Source organism: Talpa occidentalis, unplaced genomic scaffold, assembly GCF_014898055.3.
Source record: "Talpa occidentalis isolate TD23 unplaced genomic scaffold, MPIMG_talOcc4v2.1 talOcc4.2, whole genome shotgun sequence".
Taxonomy (NCBI): Eukaryota; Metazoa; Chordata; class Mammalia; order Eulipotyphla; family Talpidae; genus Talpa; species Talpa occidentalis.
In genome coordinates, this window is record NW_023602073.1 from 25,121,901 (window position 1) to 25,148,844 (window position 26,944).

The following is a 26,944-nucleotide window of genomic DNA, read 5'->3' on the forward strand; positions in this document are numbered from 1 at the left end:
GAACCTAAAAAAAAAAAAAAAAGTACAACTCAAAGAACCAGAGTAGAAAGTTCTTGATTTTGTCAGTTATATTGCTGCAATTTAATAAATAAATAAACATGGAAAAAAACAACCTGATTAAAAACAATCTTTCCAGAGACTCTCTCATCCTATCATGGAACAAGTCCCAACTCCTTAGCATAGTATCCAAAAGGCTCTACTTGAGCGACCTCCACCTTCTTCTCCAGGCTCCTTTTTCATCAACCCCAACTGATAATGTTCTACCTCAGTTATATCAAACTGCTATCCTTGTAGTCACTTTAATAAATGGATACAGTTATTGAACATTATCAATAACTAATTGATTATGTACTTTGAACACATTTATAAGGTGCCTGACACCTGCGCACAGTTCTAGGCATTGGAAATACAGCAGCGAAGAGGAGAGACCAGATAGAACCTCGTTGTGAGTCTACATTTGATACCCTCCTCAGGCCTCCTCACCTAACTCTGAACATGCTTTTTCATTATGTTCTACTCCCTTGGAAAATTTCAGTGACTCCTTCTCTCAGACATCTTTGCCAAACCTCCCATCATCCTGTACCCATCTCAATTAACTCGAGCACTATCTCCTTCCACAAGTCTTCACTGGTCTTTGAGAAGGAAATGGAGTCCCCACCATGTTGATGGCATTGGGAGCCCAGCTCTGACTCTAGTGTCTCCCACCGAACTGGGTTTCTCTGATGGAAGGACTACGTCCTTTATTTGCAACTCGATTTCATGAATGCCCATGTTCTATGCTTCCTTTGGCTTTGGACATAGAAAGAGTACAAGCATAAAAACAACCATCATATTCAGCATTGCATGGCTGATTTTTTCCAGGCAGAAAATCTCTACTATTCAGTACTTCTTTTCCAGCCCAACAACTGGATTCATGTTTGGCTCCTGATTCTCTTACCCAGAGCTTTGCAACCTTTGCTTTTTGGCCTTTAACTTTTTCCCTTATTAACCTTCAGGTTGAAGGTAAAGCTGATTCCTTCTCCTACCCCTGGCTCTCTGGCCTTTCTCAGGATCCCATTCATCAGACCATGCTCATTATCACTGCCTGCTTGGTGTAGACCCTGGTGCTATCCAAGATGGCTTCTGACCAACTCCTTGTGCTGTCTATCTTCAGATGTGTCTTAAAACTCTAAACACCTACGCCATGTCCACAAATTTCTTACCATTCATATTAATGAATTCAGAAACAAATGTTTGGGGCCAGCCAACAATTATTCAATTATTCTTGCCTGTGCTCCCAATAAAGTTATATATATATAAAATCTATTCATCTTTTCAGTTTGATCTTTTATCTCCTTTAGACATATGGGTATATTTAAGCTATAGCTTCCATAATTATTTTGAACATTCTCCCAAATTAAGCTGATATTTACAGATGTTGTCTATATATAAAGTTTCAGAAAGATATTAAAACAGGAGGGGAAATTATTAGTGAAATCACATGAGTCCAAAGTTATACTAAAAATAAAGAAAACTGACTTTGAATTCCTGGTGCTTGAAGTATTCCTGGGCTTTTCCATGGGACTATAATAGAATAGTAGGAACGTGGGCTTCTGACAGACTGTTCAACCACCTGGATACCCTTATTGCTCTTTGAGTGGCCATGGGACTCAAGTCCTTTTTCCTCTTGCCTGGTCCCTGCAGAGCATGGTCAACAATGCCACCACCAAAACCCACCCAAACTGAATTCAATATAAGACAGGAGTGGGGGAATGTGGGTGATGGCCTCACACTGGGGTTTCATTACTCCAATGTGTCTACTTTTGTAAATGTGTACAATTCTCTATAATGAAAGTGAGAAAAAAATTAACTTGGTCATGCCACCTGCGCCTTAAACCCGGGTGTCACCTTCAGTGCTCACAGGGTGAACTCTGAGCTCTGTAAACTGCATGAGATTTTTCCTAACCTCCCCGTTGCCCAAGATGGGACCCACTGCTGTCTTCCTTCTGCCCTTAGAACATCTCTCTCCAATGCTTCTAATACTTCTGTGCATGTATCTGTCTACCTGTCTCTCTCCCTTTACAAGATTATAAGGTATTTGATGGCAAAGATCACACTATTGTACTTATTCTTATATTCATAATACTTATCAAGACACTTAAAATATGCTTCATGGATATATTGCTTGAAAAAAGAGAAAAATTGTCCCTGCATATGTTTCCAGGCTAACTCATGTCATTTCCTTAACACATGTCATGCATTCCACCTGCTGAACTTTCCCTTTTCCTCAACAAGTCATGCTCAGTTTAAGTCATTTGTCTATGGCTTTTCCCTTACCAAAATACCTTTCTCTCTTTATCTGAAAAGTTCCTCCATTAGGGTTTAGTCCAAATATCACCTCCTCTGGGAAGTCCTCCTGCTTTATTCATAGTTAATAATATACTCTCATAATTTATTCCCTGATGCATTCACTAAAGTCCAAACCCTTCAAAGGCAATGGCAGGTTGTTGTACCAGTTGGTATCTTCCCTAAATGAAGGGGACCTCTACATAAAATCTGCTAAGTTTACACACCAATGTAAGAGAATTAGTTGCTTTGCCTTTTGAGCACATGATACCATAATTTAGTTATAACTCTGCTCCGTATACCCTTTCCTCCAGTCCTGTTGAGCTCGCCATCATCCCCCATCTCTATGGTCTGAGCAAGTACTCTTCTCAGGGGTCCACACAGCCTTGGCATCCAGCTAAAGTTAGAGATTTTCCTAGTCTCCCTTGACCTTAAGAAGGCACTTTCCCAGCCTCAACTTATTGCTTCAGGCCAAGCCCACCATAACCGTCCCTTGGACTCTGAAATATCCACTGGGCCCATGCTGCTAGAGTTCTCCAGTAACCACTACTTTCACCTTTTCTCTCCCTCTCTCAGAAACATCTGGCTCTCACCTTGCCTATTTTGTTTATTATTCAATTGATCAAAAAATGCTTTGTCATTTTAAAGTTAGATATATGTGTGAGTCCTTTTACCCAGAACACACTGGTTATGATTGTTAAAACAAAAACAAAAATGTTTTGACAACATGTGCAATGTTGAAGGGTTTCTTTGGTCTCACTCTTTACATCCATTGCCTTATTAGAAACATATGCTTCAACAGTTAAATATAGAGTGGAGTTGGGTGCTTTCATCTTGGAACCAATCCAAAGAAGTCTAATTACACAAGAGGCCAAGCAGTGCCGAATAGCAGGAGGAAAAACCCAAGACAAAATTGGACTTGGCGGTAACAATACAAATGATAGTAATCACAGCTAATATTTCTTGAGCACTTTCTCTTACCAGGCACCATACTAAGTGCTTTGTACCAATTATCTCATTTAATCCTCACAACTTCTTGCAGTAAAAGATTTTGTGATGTCCTCAAGTTACCCAGTCAACAAGTGTCGAAGCCATTATTTGGAAACAGGCAGTAAGGTCCCAGGACTCAGCTCTGAACAGCTACAAGAAACTGCCTTCTTCATGAAGGGACAGATTCTGTTATCTGCTCTAACCTCAAGTGTGGCTGGATCTTGGAGGACTGTTCACCTAATCTTCACGCACCTCAATCTTCTCATGTGTAAAATGAGGGATGTGATTCATAAAAACTTAAAGGCATTCTCTTTTAAAAAGTTGCCTTCGTTCATAAACCCCATTGTCACGGTAGCAGAGAAATACAAAGACAAATTGCTGTTACTCCAAAAGCTCTTATTTGGAATCCACTAGAAAAGAAGTCAAACATTTCTGATGCCTAAAACAAAATGTGGAAATGTGTATTAGTGAAATTTTATGTGTATATTTGAACACTAGAGATTATAGTAAAATGAAGACAACCTGAAGTGCTGATTAATTCCATGTAAAAGGCACCGGCTAACAACTGCCATCAATTTAGTTCTAAATCTGTTTATTACTTACTTTTCAAATATGTCATGATAAGACTCAGAGGCTTCAAAATATGTCTTTAAAAATGTTGAAATGTTTTATTTGTATTGAGATCACTTGAAATTACATCTCAACATTATTAATAATGATGTTATAATTCCTATATTTCTCTGCTATTAAAACACTCAAGAGGAATTCAAATTAGAATAGAAAATATGTATGAAATTACATGGAGAAATACTATGTCTTCCAGAATAAATTTCTCTCAAAAGTTGATTTTTTAGCTATCTGTAAATTAAATCATATTTTCCTATTGACTTACGACATACATTCAGTGATGATTTAGCTATGTTTGTTGCAGTTTTACAGTACATACAACTTCTAATCTAATTGGTTAAAAATCTTTCTACCTCTATTCCTACCAAAGCCAGTCCTCTATCAACTTGGTAAGACAAGTTAAAAAATATTGAATGTAACAGGGAATTGTGTAATTCCTTATCCAAATCAGTTATCATGGCTTATTGAGAATGCACATGTTTATATCAGTAGACACACACACACACACACACACATACCCCTCAGTACCTAACTTTCCACATTCAGTGTAGGTTGCAGAGGTAAAACGCCATTTGAAAAAAGAAACAGGGCCTCCCTGGCGGCGCAGTGGGTTGAGCGCAGTGCTGTAAAGCTGTCCACAGCCTCTGCAGCGTGGGTTCAACTCCTGGCTGGCTGGGGAGATAGCTGCATGGCATGGCAGACCTCTCCTGTTTCACCCGCTGCTCCCCTCAGCAGTGTTTTCGGTCTATCTGCCTGTTCTGCTCCCTGCTATGTCTCTGGTGAATCCTCTCACCTTCCCACACCACTGGCCTGTACCCAAGATCTTATATGAATAAAATAAATCTTAAAAAAAAATAAGAAACAAGAAACTAACAAGGATGGCACTGTGGACAGTGCCTTGGTTTTAAGACTTACAGACCAGGGTTTAAATCTCTTCTACCTTATACTTATTTGTGGCCTTTGGCAAGGAACTGCTATATAGACTTGTTTCCTTAAGGGAAAACATCTTCAGTACTGAACCAAAACAGCAAAGATGAAAGAAACACAACCCACCTTTGATCATTAATGGTGAATTATAGTCTGTCTTTTTTAAATAGAAAATTAATTAAATATAGTCAGCAAATCATCTGTAATACCAGTTTGTCAGTATCAGGAACTTTAAAAAAATATTCTTAATATGAAATTGCTAAAACATGATTTCATTTTTTATATCTGCTCAACTAAAAGGAATGTTTCTTTTTTCATTTAAAGTTTAGTTTATCTCAGATAGTTTTAGTTATAGATGTCTGCAAGTTGAAAGTTATTAAACTATGCTTTGAATGTGTTTAAAATAACTCATTTGATATATCAAGAATCAGAAATGAGACTTAGTGAGCAATACCTCTGTACAATTTTACTTATGTGAAATTCCAAGCAAGGGCCTTCCTGCCAGATCAGAATTTTTGTAATTGCCACTAAATGGTCCCCTTGGTCCTAAATGAAGCACCAAATACATTTATGGTTCTGGATGGTATCCAGGTCTCCTCTATTGAGCCTTACCAATGTCTTTGCATCATTATAATCTTGACCATACATTTCCTTTAGTATAGCTGGCTCTCGTGGGATACAGAAAATATGGCTCAAATTGAAATCGCTTCTAAAGAACTTATAAGCAGAACATCCGCCCATGACAAAGTATCACACAAGGTCAATCAATCCTCTCACAAAGTGAAAGCAATTTGAATTTCCTTTCCTTTGACTTAAAGGGCAGTGCTTCTTTGGGCTTTGGCAGTGAGAGCAGAAGGGTTAAATTCCGGGCCTCATTCTACTTCTGTGACTGAGTGAGTACACCACACATTCAGAAGACAGGATTTGCAGAGTAGAATCAGGCATAGATTAGGTGTCACAACATGTGGTCTCCCCTCTACAAGAATCTTTTTAAACACTATAATTACATCAGGTGATATGTAAATATGGGTCATACTGGTGTGTTTGATGCATGTTACATGTGTTGCAGGCTAAAATATATGCCTGCCTCCATTAGTATGATTACATACCTAAATGTACACCTTATGTAGACATAGACCTTTCCTTACAGTAGCTACATAGAACTATTCTAATTTAAATAAATTCCCAAGTTGGAGGTAACTCATTTGGGAAGAAAGTCAGTCCACAGAGGGAGTCATGTAACAAATATTTTAGCCTGCATCTCAGGCTCAGTTTCACTATATGGTAAAAGTCTGGCTCTGCATCATCCCATTAATTCATTTATAGTCCATAGGTGTCAACAGCTTATAGGAACTGCAAGAATCAAACATACACGAGTAAGTGTGTGCTTCTCATAAAGTATTATCCTACCACCCCCCCCCCCCCCCCCCCCCTCAGCCTCACAGGGCAGCCTTCCTGTGTCTGGTTTGCCTGCCTTCCTCCAGCAAGGCCCCAGATTTCCTCTCGGATGCCTATCGCCCTCCTGCTCAGGCTCCCTAGCAGTTTAATCAAAGAAAAGTATAATTACGCTAGCAGTTTTGAAAAGGCATCAGCCAAGCCACAGTCACTTCATTACTGTGCAATTCAGAGGCCAACTGTGAACTAAGGGATCCTAAGTAATATTTGTTCTTCCAAAGGGAACCAGCGAAATCCGCCTGGCTGATAGGAAAATCTGCCTGCCCAAGCAGGTGACAACGTCCAGCGAGGTAATGAGCTTCAGGCTGTCGAGTAGTTAATTCTCGCCCTGCAAAATCTGCTGTCTAAAACTTTTCTGCGACCTTCAGTAGCCCTCCTGAGTCTGCTCTGAGAGCTGATTCCGAACAGCCTGGAGGCTCCTGCGAAATGCACTGCCACACAGGCGCGTCCACATCTGCAGAGGCTTCTGCCGGGTCCGCGCCGAGCTGTCTCTGGATCTTGGCTCCTTCTGCCCAGAGTCGCTGGCAGCCAGCACCACTTCACTGCCCCACTTCGGATCGGATTTGCGGGGGAGGAGCTCTGGCTCGCAGACGCACAGGCTCACCTGGAAGAACCCGCTGCACGCCCCTTCCCCCACCCCCCATATTCTGGGCATTAGGCATCATTCCAGAGGGGCCAACAGCGGCACTCCAAAAACCACGGCCATGTTGTACTCTAAACATACACCACTGAACAACTCCACAAGTCTCCAGAGCCCTGTGGCAGAGGCCAAAGTGAACCCACCCGAAGCCCGCATCTGTAACGCAGCCCAGCAAAGCCGATCACCCTATTGCACTGCGAGGATGGAAGAACAGCGAAGCCCGGAGACCTAAGAATCAGGTGTAATAACCTTTTTGGAGCTAATGTTGCCTCTGACAAATCCCCTAAAGCCCTCCCTGACCAAGAGAAAATCCCAGAGTTGCTCCTTTCACTGTTTCAAATCCCTCCTTTGGTAGCAAACACATCGCTGGTGAGTGCACGGACGCGGCTCGGGTCTGACTCTAGACCGCGCTCTGCAAAGTGGCGGGCGGGCGGGCGCCGCGCCTGGGGAGAGGGCGGAGGCCCCCGCTGCTCTCGAGGCAGCGATGCGGGCTGAGCCCCCGAACTGGAGACCGGCAGAGCGACCCCCCGCCTCCCGCGCTCCCCGACGGGCCCCGGCACTCACCGTCCCGGGCGTCCTCACCCCGACTGCAGTTGCTGCAAATGTGTTTGATCTCCTTGCCCAGTTGACAATGGATCACAAAGGACACGTTGTTGTTGCTGGGGGCGGGATCCTTCAGGGGCTTCATCCTCAGTAAATAAAAAGCTTTCTTTTTGGGTCTCTGGGCGCTCGCGCCTGGCACCGCGCCCTCCCTGCAGCGCGGCGAGCGGAGCGCAAACCTCCCCGGCTCCGCGGCGCGCGTGGGCTCCGCCATCCGGACCCCGGGCGCCCCGGGCCGGGCGCTGCTCCGGCCCCCACGCGCGGCCGCTCGCGCCCCGCCGCCCGGCCCGCATGCCCCCGCCCCGCCCCGCACCCGCGTCTCCACAGCAACGCGACCGCGGCGGGGCGGGTCAGGGGAAGGCGCCGGAAGGGTCTTGACCTCGCCGACCTCGCGGCCCGAGCCAATCCAAATCCCGCGGCCGGAGGAGGGTTTCCGGAAGGCGCTCCGCGCCCTACCTGAGATGCTCCTCTCCTACCTCTCCGGCGGCCTCACGTGCACATCCTCCGGCAGCCCCACCCCTCGGTAAATCTCCGCACCGGCAATTTGAGTCTGCCGGTTTTGCAGCTACCTTCGCGCTCTCTCCAGTTCCAGAGCGGAGTGCCAGCCACCCCTCCCCCCTTTCTTCAAGCCTTGTGCTACCAAATGAAAGCAAGACATACCACACAGAAGGCAGCTGCGCTGGGAACCCTCGGGGTGCCAGCGCATCTCTTGGGCCGGAACAAATTACCATTCTCTGGTCCAACCCACAGTCCTTGACTTTCACTGGAGCTGACAACCTGTTACAACATAATTGATGTTATCACCCTCCATAGAGATTCCCCAACCTGAAGGGGACCTAACACCGGTGTCATTAAAACTTAGAGTCAAGGGGAACAGACAGGCGGCTGTTATCAACACTCAGAAACAACAATTTGCAACTTTGGGATTCCAGCCAATTTGGCTGAAGTTTCCCTAGGTGTCTTCAACACTGAATCAGGCTTCGCAAGGCAAGTGACACCTATGGAGATTTCCAAAGAACAAAGTCTTATAAGTCAAATCTATGGCTCAGTAATAATTACGGCACCAAATTATCAAGTATTTATTTGCTCTGCTTCTTTTTTTTTTTAAATCTGCACAATAATCCTAACTGCTACTCATCCTACATCACCTTTTAAAGAGCTAAGGCTTAGAAAAACCCATTTCACTCTATTTAAAAAATAGAGACTTTGAGGCCCCCAAGACCTGAGATTCTGCTTTGGCTGGCTAGTATAAGGCCCCTGGCTGTAGCTTTAACAAGTTCCCCAGGCTATCATTCAGCAAGCAAGAGTAGAGAAGCCTTTGTCCACAGCCAGGTGTGTCCTACTCCAGGCCTTAGTCTTCCCAGCACACCACTTTCCCTGGGAGCCACAGTCCTCCTTCCAGCCTACTGAAATCTGTCCTTAAAGGGTACATTTTCGTTACCAGGAACTTCACCAAAGACAGTCTCATAATACCCCCAATTCCACAAAAGGCAAGTCTCTTTTCTGACAGGGTCAAATCTATAATACATGTATAGCTCCCCTCATGTGTGAAAGGTTCTGTAATCCACTGGGGATGTTAAATTGCTGTTATAATGTGCCCACTCTGGTTCTACCACACCACCATTTACACTTCTCATCTGCAAAATGTTCTGCCCCAATCAGCACAGTTTCATTTACATTCTGTAGTTATTTGGCCATGTCAGTATCCAGCTGCCATAGCTTGGTCTAGAAGAGAGGTCAGGGACTGAGGTGGACTTCCAGTATTGGAGGTGGGCTTTCTTTCATTAGCTGACATCCAAGTCTCTCCCAGTGCCCATCGTGTCCCTGCATCCTTGCCTGCATCACCAGCCAAGCCAACCCTAGCAAATCTCATCACATCTGCTCACATTCATGTCACTGTGTTCCTGGCAAATTATGAGCCTTATCTTGGAGATGGCAAAGGACCTGTTCATTCCACTGGTTGAGTATATAGGGGAATTACTGCATTGTACAGACAGTGGGAAAACATTTTTTTTTTCCTAATCCTTAGGTCTCCTCCCCTCCCCCCTTAATTCCCTACTGTAAAGAAAAAATACTTCTTTTCTCAAGTGAGTTTTTAAATTGCATGCCTTTTCCAGCTTACTCTCTGCCCACAGGTCAGAATAGAAGACCTGTATAAATCCATGCAGCCTCATTAAAATAACAGAGCCCACAGTAATCTCTTACTCAGCAAATGCTAAACCAGACTTAAAGGCCAGAGTGGCTCTAACTTAACTGACCAAATTGCACTGTAGAATAGTGAACTACTGGTGAGATCTCAGCTTAGACTCCAAAATGAAAAGAGATGCCTGCAGCTGCAGGAAGCCTCTTCCTTCCAGGTAGGTGTGCAGAAGACCTAAGGTGTGCCTCAGAGAGCTCTCCTCTTGTGTGTAAGGCATTTTCCGAAGCTGTACTCCCTGAATTTGCAGCTTCTCACTGCTGTTCAATGTAGAATTCACTAGTCACATAGGGCTACTTATCTTTAAATTAATTAAAATTAAATAAAAATACATTTCCATTTCTCAGTTGCATTAGCCATAATTCCAATGCCCAGTAGTCACCTGCACCAGGCACTGTATTAGCCAGGGCAAATGGCAGAACATTTCCATCATTGCTGAAAATACTATTAGACCATGTTACTCTTAAAAGATGTATGAATTTTACCGTCTCTGGCTGAATTCGGTAGTATTATCTCCCATTGTTACAACAGAAGGTGGGTGGAGAAGGAACAGGATGAAATACACCTTTGTGCTGGCAGCACTTTGGAAAAAGATAGTGGCTGTGTCTGGCAGCTTTGGCAACACCTTCCCTTGGCCCTCAGCAGGGAGCACAGTTGATGTGCACACACCTCTGGCCTTTTTTCTGTCCTGATCTGTACACTGGAAACCTTCTTGTGAAAGCTTCTCAGTGAAGCCCTCTTTTTACACCCATTACTAGAGTATCCCGAAAGCTGTTGATGGCAAGAGATGTCTTATACAAAGACTGCATTTGTCTCATCCGATAAGACAAACCTGTGTTTGATAATGATCCTTGTGAATGTGACTAAGCTCTGTTGCTGCTGCTAATCATCATCTCCCCACACTGATAATGGCATCCTACAGTACTCTTGAAAAAACTGTGGGATTTTTTTTTTCACTTTTAAAATGAATAAGGGAAATATTTGAAGGGAAGTACAGTCAAGAGCATTCTGTCACTTATAACAGTGGTAGCCTGGGGTGGGGGTGGGGGGGTACCCAGGTGATCTAAGTGAGAAAGAATACCCTTCCTGTCACTTAGCTGCCCAGCAAGACTCCTCATCAGGATACACTTCACTTGTAGATCCCCTCCTTGAAACTTGTTTGGGGCCCTATGACTTTTTTTTAAAAAATATTTATTTACTTTTTTAGTAGAAGAACTGGGTGTAGGCTGGAGGGGTAGAGGGGTGAGAGGGTTTATCAGAGACAGAGTGGGGAGTAGAACAGGCAGACTGACTGAAATACACTGATGAGGAGAGCAGCAGGTGAGACAGGAAAGGTCTGCTGTGCCATATGGGTAGCTCCCTGGTGTGGGGATAAAACTCAGGCCATAGCTGTGATAGTGCTGAGACTTAACCGTTAGGCCACCAGGGAGGCCCTGGGGCTCTAGGACTTTGCTACCCAAAGATCTGGTCACGTGGGAATTGGGGAGAAATGAACATCTCAAGTTCCAGAGTCACCCCTAAGAATCAGCCCCACAATAGTATTATCCAGTAGTGAGGCAAATATTTTGGTTCCAAAGAGAACATCGTGTAGGATCTTTGATCTCACAGAACTTAACATCCAATAGGGGCTGTACTCCACTTGTTGTTTTTGCTTGTGATCACTATGCCATTGGAGACAATTCTCGTGCCACCAGGCTAATGACCATCTTTGACTCCTCGCCAGTCACCAAACTTATAGAGTGTTATCAATCTCAGTAAAACATAAATTTAATGGGATAGGGAATTCACTCAATGAAAGGACATACAAGAATAACAGAACACATCCAGCTGAAAAGATCTCTGCAAATGTATAACTAGGAGCAACAATAGAGAAATATACATTTAATATCTGAATGGGAGCTGTGTGTAAAGGAAGTTCTGCTGTGATTAATGTGGAAGAGATGGAGCTGATGAAGAAGGTCCCTGGAAAAGTTGACCTGAAGCAGTTGGGGGGAGGGGGAAAAGAATGCAAACTCTAGAAGGAGCTCCTGGTGGGAGGGCATAGAGAATGGTCATTAGTTTGGTAGGACATGACACCCAGGAGGACAGTGATGAAAAGCGGGCTTTCCAGAAGACACCAACATTACGAGGATGCAATGACAATTGCAGACCTTGCAAATCCCCAAGTCTGATTTATGAAACCACACATGATCAACCTGGACTGAGATTTGTTCTCTGTTTTGTTAGTCAGGTATCCTTTCTGCTAATTGGGTGTCCTCTCTGATGCTGGCCCCACCCTATTTTTAATGACCAAGTTATTAGCCTTAAAAGAAAAAAATCTAAGTTTAGGATAATTATAGAAGTGCTCATGGAGTGCTTTAACTCTTAAGAAAAAGAGCAGAAACAGAAAATAAAAAAAGGCAATGCAAGCAAAATAATGAAGAGATGTGCTTAGATAAATATCACTACACATATTTGATAAAAGAAAATATTTTAAAACCTTTTTTCTTCCTCAATATTTTTTCTTTAAACTGAAGCTATCTATTATTTCACCCTCCTGTTTCTGTCGCCTTTCATTCTCCAATCCCCGCTGCGGTGTGTTGAATGGTGGTCCTCAAAAGATAGGTATGTCCATGTCAAATCATTGGAACATGTGAATGAGGCTTTTCTCTGCAAGTGTAATTACATCAAGGATCTTGCAAGAGATCATCCTTGATTTTCTGAATTACCTGGATGGGCCCAAAATCTAAAGAGAACACCCTTGTAAAAGACACACAGAAGAGGCCCCCCCAAGAAAGAAAGTTGAAGATGCAAATGACAGGAGGGGGTGATGTGAAGATGGAGGCAGACTCTGGAGCGATGCAGGGATTAGGGATGTCCACGGTCCCCAGCAGCTGGTGGCAGGCAGAAGAAACTCCCCAGAGCCTCAGGAGGGAATGCAGCCCTGCTGACCCCTTACATTTTGTCTTCTACCTCTAGAACTGTGAGAGGATAAATATCTGTTGTTTTAAGCACCAACTTTGTGGTAATTTGTCACAGTATCTTTAGAAAATGAGTGTAAACAGCCCTTAAATATTAAGAAGGTACTGTTATATTTCTAACATAAGAATAGCATGTGTTTTATTTCTCATTTTAACCCAAATGTGTAATATGTTAAAAATGGGTTCAAAGTACACATTTAAGAACAGGGTTTAAAAATACTTCAGAATAAAAAAATAAAAAATAAAATAAAAATACTTCAGAATGGCTCACAAACACAGTATTTGCTATATTACTGCTGTGTGTGTGTGTGTGTGCATGTTTTGTTTTGCTTTTACAGGAGTTGCAGTGGAGGTATGGAATGGAATGCAAGTAGATTGTCCTTAAAAAGGGATGAATACAGCTTCCCTTCCTATTTTATATTTGGTATAGTGCATCTACATTCTGAACAAGGAGACATGATCGGAACTCGGTGTGGGAGGCCAGTGAAAATCCTCTAGGCAATTCAGTGATGTGTTAGTGGGACTCACAGTTGTGCAGCTGCATGGGCTGCTTATGTGACTGGCATCTGTTCTACTAGGTTGGGTACCCTTTCTGACTCTGGCAAGTTAAGTTATTAAATATTTTGAATGTCACAGTGCAGATAAAGGTTAGAAAGCAGCTGTAGAATTGGCAAGGTTTCATTCTCCTAAAAGAAGGGCTTTCTCCACAATATTTTTCTTCAAGCTGTGTTTCGGAGCCTATAGCAAAAGTTCTTTTGACCTTAACTTTCCCCGTGTTATTTCTTAATCCAACCTGGCAGGGTTTGTGTATAAGGACTAGGGAGAAGTCAGCAGACATCATGTTGGAAGAAACAATCTCATGTATCTGATTTAGAACTTGAGCTGAGACATCTAAATAATGTGAGTGAAATTTTTGTGTTTTTGTGGGTATTTTTTGGTTTTAGCTAAGAGATTGCTTTTACCCTGAAACTTTGAATAGAAAGCAATTTTACTTGCAGGGTAGTGATAATTATGCTTACTAAGGGATTGTTCTGTGCAAATTGTTCTGCAAACATTTAGCAGATAGCAACCTGATGAGAAGGGAAGATTGGAAGCATTTAGACAAAACAGGTGGAAAGAACTGGTAGAGGAAAAACTCTCATGAGTAAACTCCTGTAGTTTATTGAGTGCAGTGTTATTTGGGAATGTTTCTTTCTGTACTGCTATAGGAAGAGAGAACTAAAGTGGTCTGGTTTTTAAGTACAAATAAGGGGATCCTCCTCATAACAGGCTAGGCTGTTAGAGTGAATAGAATTTTTGTGACTGTGCTAGAAAAAAGACTATGATGGTAGAAAATTTTCTGAATGGTCTGTTAGGACAAGCATCTTTAAAGTCTGTATTGCTAATATTGAAAGAAGGCTCCCAGTTTAACCTTTTAAGATAAAGTTTTTGTAGTCACTTCCACAGAATATAGAGGATAGATTAGGTAGATTTGAAAATTAGCAAATGTGAACTAAAATTTACTAATAAAAAATGTTAGTGTGTCATTCTGAAGTATTTGATATCTTAACATTTTGCTCCATTATAAATCTCTTACAACATAGCATTATGTTTTATTTTTATAAATTTTGGCAGATTTAGACTCTTCTGCTTATTTATCTTATACAAATAAAAGCAGCAGAACATAGAGACAATATTAGGTGTGTTTCTATTGTAATGAATGAAACAAAGTCTATCAATAAAGTAATAGCTAATAAACTGGTATATTTACAGTATGATGGCACTAAAAATAAGGAGTTATACCTAAACACATTGGTTTAGTAGGATTTTCACAATGTGTCAATGAGAAAATTAATGTTCAGAGAGCTATGATGTGATTTCATTTTTCAAAACAAAGTAAATAATCCAGTCAAAAAATGGGCAGAAGAGCTAAAAAAGGAACTTTTCCAATCAGAGAAATGCAAATCAAAACTGCAATGAGATACCATCTCATACCAGTGAGAATGGCACATATTAAAAAAACTAGCTACAACAAATGTTGGTGAGGATTTGGAGAAAAAGGAACTCTTCTGCACTGCTGGTGGGAGTGCAAACTGGTCCAACCACTATGGAGAGCTGTGTGAAGATTCCTCAACCTGCTAAAGATGGAGCTCCCATATGATCCAGCAATTCCACTCCTAGGTATTTACCCAAAGGACACAGAATCATTAATTCAAAAGGGCACCTGCACCCCTATATTTATAGCAGCACTACTTACAATAGCTAAGTAATGGAACCAACCCAAATGCCCAAAAATAGATGACTGGATGTGGTACATATACACAATGGAATATTACTCAGCAATCAAAATAGATAAACTCATGCCATTTGCAGCAACATGGATGGAGCTGGAAGGGATCATGCTCAGCAAAATAAGCCAGAAAGATAAAGAAAAATACCGGATGGTCTCATCATAGCAGGAATTTAGAAAACCTAAATAAGGGGTCAGGAAAAACACTAATTGCAATGAAGTAAAAATCAAAATCAACAAGCAACTATAAACCAGAGACACACTATGGGAGAGGAGGGATTAAGGTCAAAATAAGGGGGTGGAATTGAATGGAGAATATGACCAAGATGAAAATGTATACATTGTGCGAAAATGAAAAATGATGAAAAATATATTAAATTAAATTAAATTAAATTAAAAATTAAAAAAAGTAGGCATTGGTAGTGTTCTGTAAATATTTCTGATTCACTATCTTCAAGTACATGGTATTTGTAATTTGTACACTTGGGTCCCCTTCAGGGCAGATGGAGCCAGGTGACTGTTTCTGACCTATCAGTGATAAAGTGACATTCCAGAGAGTATTTGCTGCTCTCTTCTGGGTCCTATAGTGAACCTAGCCTACCTCTGGTCCACAAGCACCACGTAGCATGAGAAATGAACTTGTGTTGTTTTAACCTACAGAAATTTTAAAATTGCTTTTACTGAAAGTCAATCTAGCCTATCAAAACTGATATAAAGATGACAAATGTGTGTATGTACTTGTGCATTTTACATATCACCTTATTTAATCATCATGTTAACACATATGATGGATCTATTATCTCCATTTTATGTCTCAGGAAACAGAAACTCAGTAAGATTAAACAAATTTCCCAGGTTACACAATTAGCAGTTTGCCAATTAGAAATCTGAGCCAAAATATGTTTAACAGAAAAGCACACCTTTTCTTTTCCAATCATCCTACTGACGTGCAGAGAGCTGCAAAGCAGTTTTCTTCAGAGGGCCCTCAGCACTATTTTAGGATAGAAGCATATGGCAAGCCAGAAACACAACCAGGAAAGGTTATCAAACTTCAGGCTTAGGACACAGAAGCTGGCAGAGCAGAGCGGAGTGGCTGGTGGGAAAGCGAACCAGAACAAACAGGACTTGGACCTTCTTACCTATCATCTGTATTGGCAGATTTCTGCCCTTTCAATCTTGAAAACAGACTGCGGTTGATAATCATTGATGTTCTTTTAGCACTAGGATTGCTGTCTACTGTGTGGTGAGCTGCTCAGGGCTGTTTAACAAAAGCTCATGATCAGTTAATGATAATTGGCCATTAGGACGGAATCACAATTGTGTTTGTACAAAGCAGGTGCAGGAACAAGGTAATAGGATAATGCAACATTGCAAAGAAATGCAATTGGACCTTTCTCCAAGTGTGAAAGCTTTAGTTATAATGAAACATAAATGTGTGTGTGATAGTGAGTAGCCAGTGATGGGGAGGTTTTTAGTGAGTATATAAGGTGCATATAAGTGTGTGCCATTGCAAATTATTTCATCCATGGAAAATAAGATGGCCTAATTCACTGAGGAAAACATTACAGAATGCTCTAAGACTGTGAAGTGAATGATCAAAGGAATCTCTCTGCTTCTAACAAGCCAGGTTGTTCTTCTCTTCCCAACACTTTAGGAGCCTGTGATCTGGTGAGCGGCCAACAAAGTCCTTTATAGTAGAGAAACTGTGCGGAGGAGGATTTATATTTATTTTTATACATTACATATTAATCAGCCTTCCCCCTGCAATATCTATTATACCCACACAAATTATCATCACAATAGTTATGGCTATCTGCATGTGAAAGGAATGATATTCACAGGAATGGGAGGGTAAGTTAGAAAGCTAAGAGGAGTCTAAAGAGAGATCACAGTAGAGCGTGCTACTTTAGGAAAGCAATACATACATGTATTGAATAGATATGCATATATATATATATATATATACATACATACACCCCCCCCACACACACATAAGCATCTACTCTAAAACCTATTCATGGTAACAATGATGCGTTTTGGAAGAAGACATTTCCATCGTCTGGTGAGGTGGAGGAGGGGAGGTACGGGAAAGGACCTGTCACTCGGTGAACTTCCACTGGGTTTGAGAAACTTTGATGGGCTCTTTGCTAATGGATATACTAAGTATTTTAACTTAGATATGCCCATGTATATAATATACTGGTATAACAATATATATTAGGTATTATATATTTTAAATTAAATGTTATATACAGTTGTATCTTAAATATATTTTATATTTTTACTTAAAAAATTATCATGTAATCTTCACACGTCCAGTGTTCAAGGACGCTGACCACCACCTGCAGGAGAAGAAGCCAGGGAGATGCAGGAAGCTCACAACGTGGAAACATGTCCAGAAGGCAGAGCCCAGCCCTGAAATTACACAGGCATGTGGAGACACAATCTCTCTTTACTATATCCTGCTGCCGCCAGGCACTGCACATAGGGAAGAGGCTTTGTGAGGGCAAAAATATCTGTGCAAGCCAACTAGGAAAAAATTCCCAGGGGATATTCTAACTAGGAAAGGCAAATCTGTTACTATTGTTAGGATTTACCCATTTACAGTGGAAGTAAATGTAACTTTCTATTCTATAGATTTTAAAAAAGTACCAAAATGAACATTCTTCCATTCCCAAGTCATTTAAATAATTTATTTTTTAAAACATGTTTTTTTCCTTGAAACTCAGCAGGTAAAAAAACAATTAATGAATCTTGGGGAAAAATGATCTATATTTAGAAAAGTGTGAGTTTTGATAAAATATAAAAGAAGTATTGAGAGTCTATGAACATTAAATCAACATAGCTTTATATTTTATCAAATCTAATGAACAGAATGATTAAAAGCAAACTATTTGGTGGAAATCTTGCAAAAATATTAGCTACTGTATGTCCCTTTATCCAGCCTCTCCTCCACCCTTCCCCCAAGGTTCATTTTCCCTCTCTTTTCCAAAATTTGCAGTGCTCAGATCCACTGATTTCAAGAAAACAAATATGTCCTTCAAGGCTATTGTCTCCCAATCTGTCAATTCCATAAAGGCAAAGAAACTTTCACTCTTCTAAATCCTAATTTCACATTTAAAACAAAACACTCCTGGTTTGCTTGCAAGAGAAAGTTGCAGATATTGCTTGATAGCCTGAACTTGATCAAAAGTTTTCGGATGGGCTCAAAGGCAAGTATACATGTAAATTACAATCATCACTCATAAAGCTTTCCTGCTAATATGTTCATAAACCCACACAGGGTATACTAACCTGCTGATGTACTAGGATCTGTTAATCTTTCTTAAATGGTGAATGTTAAGTCAACAGTGTGTTGTTTAGAACATTTTCTACACAGTTTGGGAACAATTACCCGTCATTGAATTCATTTAGAATGAATTCCCATGGCAAGCTTTGGCAAAACTAACCTTGGTTTTTGACAGTTATACATAATCAACCAGCAGCCATTGCTTCCATCTTTAAGTATACTTCCAAACAGAGACAGCCTTTGTCATTTGTGTTACTGTGGTTAGTAGTACAAAAGACACACAGTAATTATAAAACTGCTTTCTGCCTAAATTTTCCCTCAGGCTTTGTTAAAATGTAATAATTGAGAGAGAGAGATATTTCCACACGTAGTATCAGAATAATACTGAGCTAATTTCCTATGAATAAATATTTGCAATTAACCACAAAAGTGGGCAGAAATGTACGTAATGCTTTGTAGTGCATGGTAAAAAAATAATTGAATGACTGACCAAACATAGTAGACATTGCTTTAGAGTTTCAAATGTATGTAAGTGGTATTGCATTTTATGAATCATTTTGTAACTTTCGACTTTGAATTTAACATTATATTTTCAGATCATTACATATTGATTCATACAAACCTAGTCCATTCATATTTCCTGCTGTGTTAATATTCTAATGCAGGATTTTAACACAATTTATTTTATACACCCCCTCATGAAGGGTTACTGAGTTGGTGTCTAAGTGTTTGGCCATTGCAAACAATAAATTCTCTTTTGTTTTCCCGTTCAATGAGTTCCTGAAGGAATAAGTAGAATTGGCATAACTGTGTCATAGAGTATGCACATCTTTAGCTTAACTTGATATTAACAGAACATTCTCAAAGCAACTGTGACAATTACCATCTCATCAACAGTATGTGAAAATTTCCCTTTCCATCTCATCACCACTTGGTATTACCAATATTTTAATTTGTTTTTCAATACGCTGGGTGTGATTTAATACCCATATCCTGATTATCTGTTAAATATTTAGATTTCTCCTTCTACAAATTGCTTGCTAATATTTTTGCCCATTTGTAGCAGTTGTTTTTGTTTCATTCTGTTTGTGGACTTTGAAAGAAATTCTTTCCTGTGATGAGGTTATGTAGCCATCACCTGTGTTCTCCTTTAGGGTTTCAAAACTCTGCCTTACATATTTAGGACATAAATCCCCTGCAATTTGTGTATATATATGTACACAATTTATATATAAATTGGGATTTATATATATATATATCTATATATATGGTGTGAGCTAGAAATCCCATTTTTTTCAACATAGAGAGACATTTTGTTATGAGTACTGTTAGTTGAATATTATATTATGTCCTTATTGATTGATAAATTTACTTTTGTAATGCACCAATATATTGTGATATATTGAATGTTTTTTATTATTTTTTTAAATAATACTTCCCTTGTTCTAACTTTATTTATTCATTTTTTAAAAGATTTATTTATTTATTTATACAAGCACTGGGTACAGTCAGAAGCGCGGGAGGGTGAGAGAATTCACCAGAGCCAAAGCGGGGAGCAGAGCAGGCAGAAGGACTGAGGTACACTGCTGAGGGGAGCAGCGGTCGGCAGGAGAGGTCTGCGCACCATGCGGGACCCTCCTCCGGTGGCCGGGGAGCAGCCAGGGATCGAACCAGTGCTGCAGAGGCTGCAGAAAGCTTCTCAACCCAGCGCTCAACTGCTGCGCCACCAGGAGGCCCTGAATGTTTTTTTAAAGATTTATTTATTTATGCATACAAGAACTGGGGTACAGGCCAGAGATGTGGGGGTGAGAGGATTCACCAGAGACAGAGTAGGGAGCAGAACAGGCAGATTGACTGAAATACACTGCTGAGGGGAGCAGCGGGTGAGACAGGAGGGTAGCTGCGCCATGTGGGTAGCCGGGGATTGAACTCATGTTGCAGAGGCTGCAGATTGCCTCATAGTGCTGTGCTTAACCCCTTGCACCACCAGGGGGGCCCTATATTGAAGGTTTTTTATGTACCTATTGATATAATAATGTTTCCCCTTTTATTATCAATGTGGTGAAATACTAAATAAAATTCCTAGGTAAAATGAACCTGACATTTTGGGGATACTTTTAAATTGATCTTGCTATTTTTTTTTAATTGCTTGCTGACTTTGGTTTCAATTACTGTATTTAGGACTTTTGCATTTATGTTCATATGTTGAATTTGTCTGTAAAATTTCTCTTTCATATGATCCTTTTCCAGTGTTTATATCAAGAGTTGTATTCCTTCTCTTTCTATTTTCTTGACTAGTTTGTCTAAGATAGAGGCTACATATTTATTATCTAGAACAGATTATTGAACTTAAGGATAACCTTTCTGAATGATTATTAAAAGTCACCACTAAAGCCTTTTGGGACTAATGATTTTTGATTAGCAGATTTTTAAATTGTGGATTCAATTTCTTTAGGGATTATAGAGATTTCAATTTTCTATTGCTTTCTTTAAAGTTAATATTGGTAATTTATAGTTTATCTAGAAAATGCTTCATGTTGTCCAAGTTTTCAAATTTACTTCCATAAAGTTGATTGTACTAGTCCCTTAAGATGTTTTTAAATCAAATTATTTACAAATGATGCCCCTTTAATACCTTATCTGTACCTTCTCTTATTTTGTTCTTGATGAATCTTAGAGATGTGCCTATTTTATTATAGTATTTTCATAAACTAGCTATTGTCTCTTGGTTTCCCTTTCTGTTAAGTTCATCTCTTATTCTGTAGTTCCTTTCTTCATTCTTTATGTTAACTGTTATATTTTTCCTTTTGACTGTGTGTAAACTTTAAATTTCATAAACTTTAAATATTAATCATTTCCTAGTATATGCATTTAAGTGTTCAAATTTTCCTCTAAGCCATACTTGCAAATCCCATTAATTTTATAAGTAGTTTGACATTATTGTTTAATTATAAATATTTTATAATGTCCCTATGATTTACTTAGGTATTTATTTGCATTTCTTAGGTATTTATTTAACTTCAAAATTTTTTTCAGCAATACTTTATTATTGACCTAGCTTTATTACATTTTAGAGAAAATCCTTGTATGATATCAATAATTTGGATTTATTGACTTTTTAATGATCTAACTTATAATTCATTTTTTAAATGGTCCACATATAATTTCAAAGAACGTGTAGTCATGTTGAATATGTCCATTAATAAAACATGTCAAACATGTTGTTATGTCTCCACTACACTTACTAATCTATCCCATGCTGAGAAAAGTATGCTTAAAAATCTCCATTTATATTTTTCTTTATAATTTTGCTCATTTATCTTTTTTCTATTTAGGGGCTATTTTAGTAGATTTTGATCTTCCTTGATATAGTCTCACTAAGTAACCATTTTCCCTTATCTTTAATAATGTTGTTGGTTTTATAATCTATTTTATTTGATAGTAATACTGGCATGTTGGCTTTGTTTTGGTTAATATTTGCCTATTATATCACTGATGCATCACTTTTTTCCTCCACATTTTAGCAGGGAGGTTTCATTTATTTATGATTATTGCAACTTATTTGTATCACTGTATTTTGGTTATCTTTTCTTTTTTTTTTAAAGATTTATTTATTTATACATACAAGAACTGGAGTACAGGCCAGAGGTGTGGTGAGTGAGAAGATTCACCAGAGACAGAGTGGGGGACAGAACAGGTGAATTGATTGAAATACACTGTTGAGGGGAACAGCAGGAGAGACAGGAGAGGTCTGTAGCTCCCTGGCGAGGGATGGAACTGGCGCTACAGTGGCTGCGGTTAGCTTCATAGGTTGCGTCTTAATCCCTTGCGCCACTAGGGAAGCGCCTGTATTTTGGTTTTCTATTGTTCACCTCTGCTTCTTGAATCCTACTTGTTCTTCTTGGTTCTGAATAATATATGAGTAGTTCATTTTGTGAAGTTCTGCAAATAGTAAACTCAGTCTGTATCCGGAGTAGGGTATATATTTACCCAGTTTGGACACCCTAAGGGAACATGAGCTTAGTCCACAGTGCTGCTGAAAGTGTTTTTAATTGTGTCTTTATTGCTTTGTGTCCCTCACTGGTCAATAAGCATCTCTAAGACAGGAACCATGGTTTATTAGCTGTCACTTCCCTCTGCTCTGCTCTGCCATGGTATCGTTCTAGCACTGTCCTTGGCACATGGTAAACAGGAGCTTAGTAAACATTTAATGAATGAATGAGGTGATTTGACATCTACTAAATAGCTCTCTACAACTTGTCACTTGCAGATCATGTAGAGTATCTCCAAGACACAGATAAGAGATATATCAAAGAGTAAGGAGTGTTGGAGAGACACTTGGAAACATCTGCGGCACCTGATTGTTCTGACCTGGTCTTCAATTCATCCTCACTATTTAAAACATTGTTTCAATTAAATAATTAAAACTATATTAAGATCCAAGAATAGCACTCAGATGCTATATATAGCCTCTGGCTACCTAGTTATACAGTGCACTGTAATGATGCGAGAAGCTTTTGGACAATTTAATTAACATCTTTCTAGATCTTCAATTTCTTAAAAATACTGGGATGCTTTATTTTAAATTTGCTTACACTCTGATTTGTCCTTCAACATCTATGGGGGGCAGTGGTGATAATGGGTTGGGGGAGGGAGAGGGGGAAAAAAGCCTTGTTTTCTATTACCTCATCCTATTCCTCAGCTTACTGTAAGTCGTTAGTTAACCTTTGAGACATAGAAAATACAATGCATGTGTTGTCAGTGGAGTTTGGGTATAAAAAATTAGTGATGCTAATTAGGATGGAAATACCTTTCATAATTATAAAACGTGTACACACACAGAGAGAAATACAGTTATGTCAGTGCCACAGTGGAGTGAGGCCACGTGTTCTGCTGTGAAATTTGCGTTTGTCACATTGAGTACTTGTTATTTTCATTATCTGAGATCCTGAGCAAGCTTTTAATGAAATATATTTAGAAACTATTGTTCTTGTGATTCCCCTCCCTTCCCCAACATGATAGTTTGGTCTCATTAAACTGGGTGTATTTCTTTCTCAGTGTTCACTGTGTGCCCTGGCCACTTCTGATAATGTGCCTTGTCATCCAAATCTCAGGTTATTCCTCTGAGGCCAGTCAGCTCTGTATGGGGACAACAAAATGCTGATAAGATAGCTTGAGTTCTTCTGTTATGGTTTTTTGTTGTTGTTGTTGTTGTTGTTTTTAGAGGAAGAAAAAGACATGAGGTCAGGACTTTGTCAGAGAATAAACCAAAGCGCAGGAGGGAACTGTTAATGAAATCAGAGAAATGGTAAAAGAATGCTCTTTTTGTGTTGCTGATCTCTTCAGAAAGCATTCTGTGGGCAGGTATTTCTGGGGCAATGGAATGAGCTTTTGTATTCTGAACACTGACTTTTGGTCAACTCTATAAGACGAGAATTTCCAGCATAATACAGTCCTGTGAAGACACCTGCTATTGACTTGCAAGCCACACCATCCCTAGAATATGCTTGGTCCTTATCTATAGAAATCATCTGAGTCACTCCAAATCAGTACACCAAGACTGGTCTAACCTAATTTACAACAGGAAGAGCAGCTGGCTACTGGGAGCTGTTTGCTTTATAGGCCACCCTCCTGGAAGGAGGGACAGACCACAGAGCTCCCAACCAACCCATAGATGCATAGATTAGAGCCAGGACTTCCTGGGGCATGATGGACCTCACAGGCTGGATTGGGGTGGCATGGAATTCACAAATAATAGAATTTCCCCAAAAGAAGAAACAGGGTTCCAGGGTCCACATAGGCTTTAGACCAGATTCAGGGCCTCCCATCAGATCGCTGCCCCCCATCCAGTCAGAGGCACCTGATAAGACCTTATTAAACTTCAAGAAAGATGCTCCAAAATGAAGGTTAGAAAGGTGGGGGATTGAGGAAGTATCGTGAGATGTAAGGTCATGAGCCCCAATATCACATTGCGTTAAACAGCCCACATTCTCAGTTCCCTATCATCAGCTGGTCTGCCAGAAATTGGTATGACCTGCAGCTCAGATGTCATCTCCACAAGGAGACTTTCTTGCTTACATAGGCAGAGTTACTTACTCTTCCCTCTGTGCTCCCACCACATTGTCTTGGCTCTCATTTGGCTTTGTGAACGTGTGGCTATGTCTCTCCTCCCCATGGTAGACTTTCAGACTCTGTGGAGAGCAATATTATCTCATGTTTGTGTCTTCAGTATTTAGGCACATGGAATAGCAGGGATGTTTGGAAAATCAACAAATGGGTGACTTGTCCACCTTCTGTAGCAGTATTCCATATGCAGATTGCTAATTACCATGTATAGGATGCAACACTATATGACAGGCTTTGTGATGTCAAGTTAAATATTCCTACAGAGTCGTTAAAAACAGTAGATTCTTTTTCAAACTTTTGTGGCAACAGCAGGTTGAGCCAGGAGCACATTGTTCCAGGGATCAATATTCTTAGCAGTCTCTGCAAAGCTCAAAAATGTATGGGGGTTTTACATTCTAGTCACACTGAAGGCTTCTAGCACTTGAACCCTGCTTTCACATCCATTATCTCTTTGAGTCTCTCAAAAACCCTGCAAGAAAGGTAAGCTCTTACAGTTATTGTCAATTTATAGGAAAAGAAAGAAAGACTGGTTAAATGATGATGCATGCTTGTCCCCAAATTCAAACTTGACTTTTTATCAACCCAGAGTTTTCCCCCCTGCACATTTGACATCACGATGCCAGTTAAATCGCTCCACCTCTTGACAATCTTTAGATTTCCTATCTGAAAAATGGAACAGACTCTATCCAGTGGGGAAATATGATAAGGGAATGAAAAGATGCTCACATACTTTGCAAGTATGATCATTTTGCACCTCGGTGGTGTTTCTCCCTGACTATGATGGACGTGTCCTTCACCTGCATTCACAGTGCCTCGCCCCTTTCAGCATTGTTGATAATTTTGTAGCTGAGAATGAAAAGTGAACCTTCTGCTTCAACGCCTTGTTATGAATATCTAACATGGCATGCCAGCACTTTCACATCCTTTTGCTATCTGCCCATGGTAATTGGTGATGTGACTTTGTGGCACATAGTACTAAGAGATGATTTCTAGATTATCTACAGCAATCAGTCCAGATAAAGTCTATTTAATTTGTAATTGTTTATGACAATTCCTTCATCTTTTAAGAAGTGGTGAAGGAAATGGTGCCTTTATTCTCAAGGCATTTTGCCCACCAACATGTACTACAAATGGAATCCAAGCAATTTAATTTCCAGTATTAGCTCATGTTGGTTATGTCAGCTGGCTGCCACATGGAATGTATAAGATTAGAGTTGTAAGTGTGTCTCCATTATCAGCCAGAGTTGTTCTTTCCCTCATCCATGACAATTTTACCAACCCTGGGCTACTGAAGGGCCTCAGCAGGAGAATATAAGTGACTTGGCCAAATCATTCATGCCTTCATGATGGGGACAGATGTTTCCATTGTCATAAGAATAGGATTCTATGTCAACTTACAGTTCTCTTCAGGATTTTAGAATTCTGTTCTACAGAATTAACTATTCCCTTTCATTCAATCTCAAAGCCAAGCTTCACCCATTCTGTTGACTTCTTTCCTTTTTAAGCATGCTACCTCTGCTCTTTGTTCCTACTGCTCCCACTGCCATCACCCTGCCTGGAGATTATTAGTGCTGCTCTCACCACATCTCCCTGAACACTGCTGCCAAATGAGCTTTATTTGCTCAAGAGCTATTTTTATCTCATCATTCTCTCCTCCTCAAAAATCCCCCCTGGCTTACACAATCAAGCCCAAAACCTCTCTTCTGGAACTAGAAGTTGTCTTAATCTGCCATGGTTTCATCTATGCACCCCTAGATTGCATTATTTCCAAACAGAAACATTTGTCCTCATCACTTTGCTTTTGTTCACACTTTGCTTCAGCATAAAATGTCCCCTCCTCGGCTTTTTTCTCTAACTAAATATTACAAATTTTCCCAAGATGAGTTCCAATCCCAAGTCTTTCCATGAAGTCTATCATTAATATTCTGAGCCACAATGCAATTTTCTTCTCTAACTATGCATATTACACATTTGGAGCTGAATATATAATACTGCTCTGAAGTGTTCTCTAGTTGTTTCAATTGATAATATTATACTCCTGTAAAAAGGTCTCCTATTCTCCTATAGAATAAAATACAAATTTTAGGATTCTGGATTCTCTTGAACCTAGTCACAGTAGATCATTGACTATGGTCATCAGTTTCCAAACTACATCCCCCTTAGAATCACACATTCATCTGTATTTCTTTTGCTTGTGAATACAGTGTATTCTTATTGTGGAAAAGGTGAGGTTGACAGTCTTATATGAAGTAGGAAAATCAGTCATAAGTCTGCCTCTCCCAGGCAGTTTTGTTTCCCACAAATCAAGCAATTTAACTTGTCTTGACCCATACCCACATCGTTCCTTCTAAACTATATTGTCTTTCTGAGTATTGTCTGGTGAGCATGCTCAAGAACTGTGCAAATATCAAAAAATCACCTCCTCCTTGAGGCTCTCCTTAAATCTCTTCCTCACAGGTAATTGCTCCCCATCATTACCCTAACAAGACTGCCGAGGAGAAGTGCTTTGTCCAGCCCTGAATCAACTGGAGCACACTGC

At 40.1% G+C, this 26,944-nt stretch overlaps 1 protein-coding gene across 4 annotated transcripts in view; it reads right to left on the reverse strand.

The window, feature by feature from the left end:
• The window catches only part of PHACTR1 (phosphatase and actin regulator 1), a 329,151-nt gene that overhangs the window by 268,772 nt on the left and 33,435 nt on the right, over positions 1 to 26,944 (reverse strand). Inside the window, exon 1 of one of the 4 annotated variants that reach the window (XM_054698438.1) lies at positions 7,529 to 7,778. The exons of 2 other annotated variants lie outside the window; for them this stretch is intronic. In XM_054698438.1, the coding sequence (XP_054554413.1) occupies positions 7,529 to 7,778 (250 nt within the window). Of the gene's footprint in view, positions 1 to 7,528; positions 7,779 to 26,944 lie in introns of those variants that run through there. One more of the 4 variants, XM_037519210.2, reaches the window with a different exon arrangement.